Here is a 3512-nt window from a genome sequence, read left to right on the forward strand (position 1 = left end):
TCACTGATAAAGGTTGCTAGGAAGACGAGGCACGAGAAGGACTTCTAGTGGTGTTGCCTTGAGATTTGTTATCCCTGAACTCTCTGTCATATCCACAGGTACATCTGAAACTGTTGCAAGATCAAACCCTTGAAGCAAATGAGCTAGAGTCAAGTGCACAACTTGAGTAGCAAATGAAATTCCGGGACACATTCTCCTGCCAGACCCAAATGGTATAAATTCAAAATTTTGACCCCGAAAATCAATCCCTCTGTGGTTTTTAAGAAATCTCTCTGGTTGAAATTCATGTGGTTGGGACCATATTTGTGGATCTCGCTGGATCTTCCACAGATTTGTCATTACACGAGTGACCGTCGGGACTTGATAACCAGCTATAGTGCAATCTTCCATGGCTTCATGCGGTACAGACAATGGAGCTGCTGGATATAATCGCAATGTTTCCTTGACAATGGCTTGGAGGTACTCTAATTTATTGATATCTGATTCATCTACCCTCCTGTCCGTACCTATATGCATGTCCAACTCTTCTTGTGCTCTTTTCAGTACATGACGATTGTTGAGTAACAGTGAAATAGCCCATGTAAGAGTCACCACTGTAGTGTCATTGCCTCCAAATACCATATTCTGAAAATTTTAAGTTTATATATTAGAACAAAGAAGAAAGTTTGAATATTAAATCAACTCTATACAGAAATTTTGGAATCATATCTTTGTACCAAGACGTTTAAGACACTCTAGAAATTAATCATAAGAAATATATTGTGATATGATGAGTAGATTCTACTATGCTATGGACACCACAGTTGATTCCACATAATTGGTTCGTTAGTATCTGGGGCGCTCTTCTACATGAACATATCCAGTTTATGCATGAAAATATACCATAAATTATCTAGTAGGGTTATGACCACCTCAGCCCAAACCAAGGTTTTGATCTTTTGTACTCCTTCATCAATCAGATGATTTCCCAATTGTTGAAATGTTTTTAGAATACAGAATACCATTTGAGTGATGAACAACAAAATAACAAGATAAATTAGGGAGAAGTGGGTCATATTCCAGTCAGCTTAGCATGCATGATGATAACCATCTATGAATTGTACAAAAAACATAAACTATTAGGGCACAACAATACTCACTAGACAAGTCGCCTTGATGACCGTTGCCGCATCATAATCATCAGTAATACTAGACTCTCCCATGATGTTTATCATAACATCCATGAAGTCTTGTTCAATCCTATCCTTGTTGCTGCTCATGGATGACCTCTTTCGCTTATGTTCCTCATACCACCCTTGTAGAATAGAGTCCATGTTCTTGGCTGTCCTCTTCATATGCTTCTCATATCCTTGAACATCCCATCCCTCAAGAAAGGGTAGAACATCTGCCATGATGAAGACGCCCATATAATAGAGGCAGTCTCTAATTCCTTCTTGACATACCAGCTTCTCCTCCTTGTTGCAGGTATTATCGTTCCCGAAATACCTCTTTCCAGCCACCATTCGAAGAATAATATTAAGTGATGTGTCTCCCAACCACTTCTTCATATCAACCAACACTGAATTTGCAGAGTTCTTCTTCTCTGCCCACATCTCATACACCTCTTTTATGGATGTTTCAATTTCAGAGGCTCTAACATGCTTGAACATCTCCAATCGACGATTTGAAAGAAGCTCAAGTGTTGCAATCTTGCGAGCCTCACGCCAATATGGTCCATATTTACTGAACGAAAATATTGCATTGTTATAGCCCATGTACTTCACGGCTATGGATTTTGGTCGAGTAGCTAGAGCTTTATCATTTATGGTGAAACACTCCTTTGCTACTTCCCAACTGCTCACCACCAATGCATGGTGCATACCTAGCCGGACTGTGAAGACTGGTCCATGCTTGTCAGCCATTGCACCAAAAGTAATATGAGGAACTGAGTTTTTCCCTAGCAGATGAAGGTGACCAATGACTGGCCATGCCCCAGCTGCTTCAGGTGCAACCCTTTTAGCACTATTGTTGGAACTAGGGTTTTTCGACTCCATATTCGAAGATAGTAAAGAAATACAAGGGAAGGGAAGAAGGCGGCAAGCATGAGAGATTGAAGAGAAGAATCCATAGCTTTTTGAGAGAAAACGAAGAAATTAAGGTATGGATGAAACTTAAGTGTTCTTATGCTCACTTATAAGTTTGACAACTACAGCCGGTTTGCAATCGATGATTGTCAAATATGGCACCCAGAAATAGATTACTAGTTATTAAAAATATTTGGAAGCGAATCCAGGTGTCATGTTTTCCGCTATGGGGTACTTATAAAAATAGATTAATAAAGAATGAGAAAAGAATATACTGGTCATGTGTCATCGAAGATATGCCAACTGCTAAGAGAATGCACCGTGCCGATTTTTTTTGGATTGAATGGTGAGTGCTAACTGCTAAAGAATGCTTCTTCAATTAATACTTCGTTAAACAACCAACTATCAACTCACCCGATAAGACTAATACTTCTGAAAGCGCGGGCGGCGAGTGAAAAACAAATAAAAAATAAAATTAGTTGATCAAATTTTAAAGAAAAATTATTCAAATAAGATATTTTTAAATAGATTTTAGTTAAATAGATCATATTTTTGAAAATAATCAACAAATCACAAATTTCATGATAATTTTGTCAGCTCAACTAATTTCATGAACTATCCAAATTATCATCTAGTAGTGGGAACTGTTTAACTATCAATTTCTTTGAATAATTCTAAGGCCAAAAACATCTTACCATTTGTAACTCTTAGTCCTCTTATCATTGGTCAGTTTCATTGTTTGCAACCAAAGATTTGAGAGTAATTTGAGTAGTTCATGGTAGACTAACACTTGGGAGAGAAAAATATTAACAAAACTGGAATTTAGTAATTATTTTCAAAAATAGAATCTAGTTAAGTGATTTTTTTAGAATATTTTATTGAATAAATTTTTTTTAAAATATGACCATTTGACAAATTTTCCCTACGTAATATCTCCATCCCTTTTGTGTAAAAAGCTGTTTTGTACCAAAATTTTTTTTTGGCTTTTTTCCCAAAAACCAACATTTGATGGAACATATAAAAATTGTTTTAACTTTTTTATGTGGGACTGTTATCTAAAAAATAAGGGTAAGTTTCTTGAGTGTTAAAACCAATGAAATTGGGTGTACTAATTGCAATTAATGTTATGAGTTGAAAATGTTTGATTCCTAGTATAATATGATGTAATTATGTTGTGCATACTTTTCACTTTAATATAAATGACCTTTTAGCTAAAAAGAATAAAGGTTGATTCTCGTTTAGATCCCTGGGGCTTGAGGGTTGACTCAAGTCACTTTCAATTGAAAAAAAATAACAATTTGTAGAAAGAAAATCAAAGAAAATCCCTGACCTTTTCTGGTTTTATTTTGGGCCCATCACAATAAATCAAAGAAAATCTTTTACAGATCCCCCGCATCCATAAAGTCATTGGTTTTATCGAAGCAACTTCTCTACCAAAACAAAAATATC

General features: G+C 36.1%; 1 protein-coding gene across 1 annotated transcript; it reads right to left on the bottom strand.

The window, feature by feature from the left end:
• LOC149012724 (cytochrome P450 CYP82D47-like) lies at positions 1–2166 on the bottom strand. Its single transcript, XM_089159339.1, has 2 exons — positions 1140–2166; positions 1–624 (listed from the first exon to the last, which is right to left on the bottom strand). Exons 1-2 carry the CDS (start codon positions 2031–2033, stop codon positions 1–3), a joined length of 1518 nt encoding a protein of 505 aa, XP_089015465.1. The 5' UTR covers positions 2034–2166.
• Positions 2167–3512: the final 1346 nt, after the last annotated feature.

This window comes from Hakea prostrata, chromosome 6 (genome assembly GCF_041222555.1).
Source record: "Hakea prostrata isolate BN-2017 chromosome 6, UWA_Hpros_2, whole genome shotgun sequence".
Taxonomy (NCBI): domain Eukaryota; kingdom Viridiplantae; phylum Streptophyta; class Magnoliopsida; order Proteales; family Proteaceae; genus Hakea; species Hakea prostrata.

Coding starts and splice junctions, on each gene's coding strand:
- LOC149012724 (XM_089159339.1), bottom strand. CDS start 2,033: ATGGAGTCGAAAAACCCTAGTTCCAACAATAGTGCTAAAAGGGTTGCA. Junction 625..1,139: donor TCATCAAGGCGACTTGTCTA/GTGAGTATTGTT, acceptor TAAAATTTTCAG/AATATGGTATTTGGAGGCAA.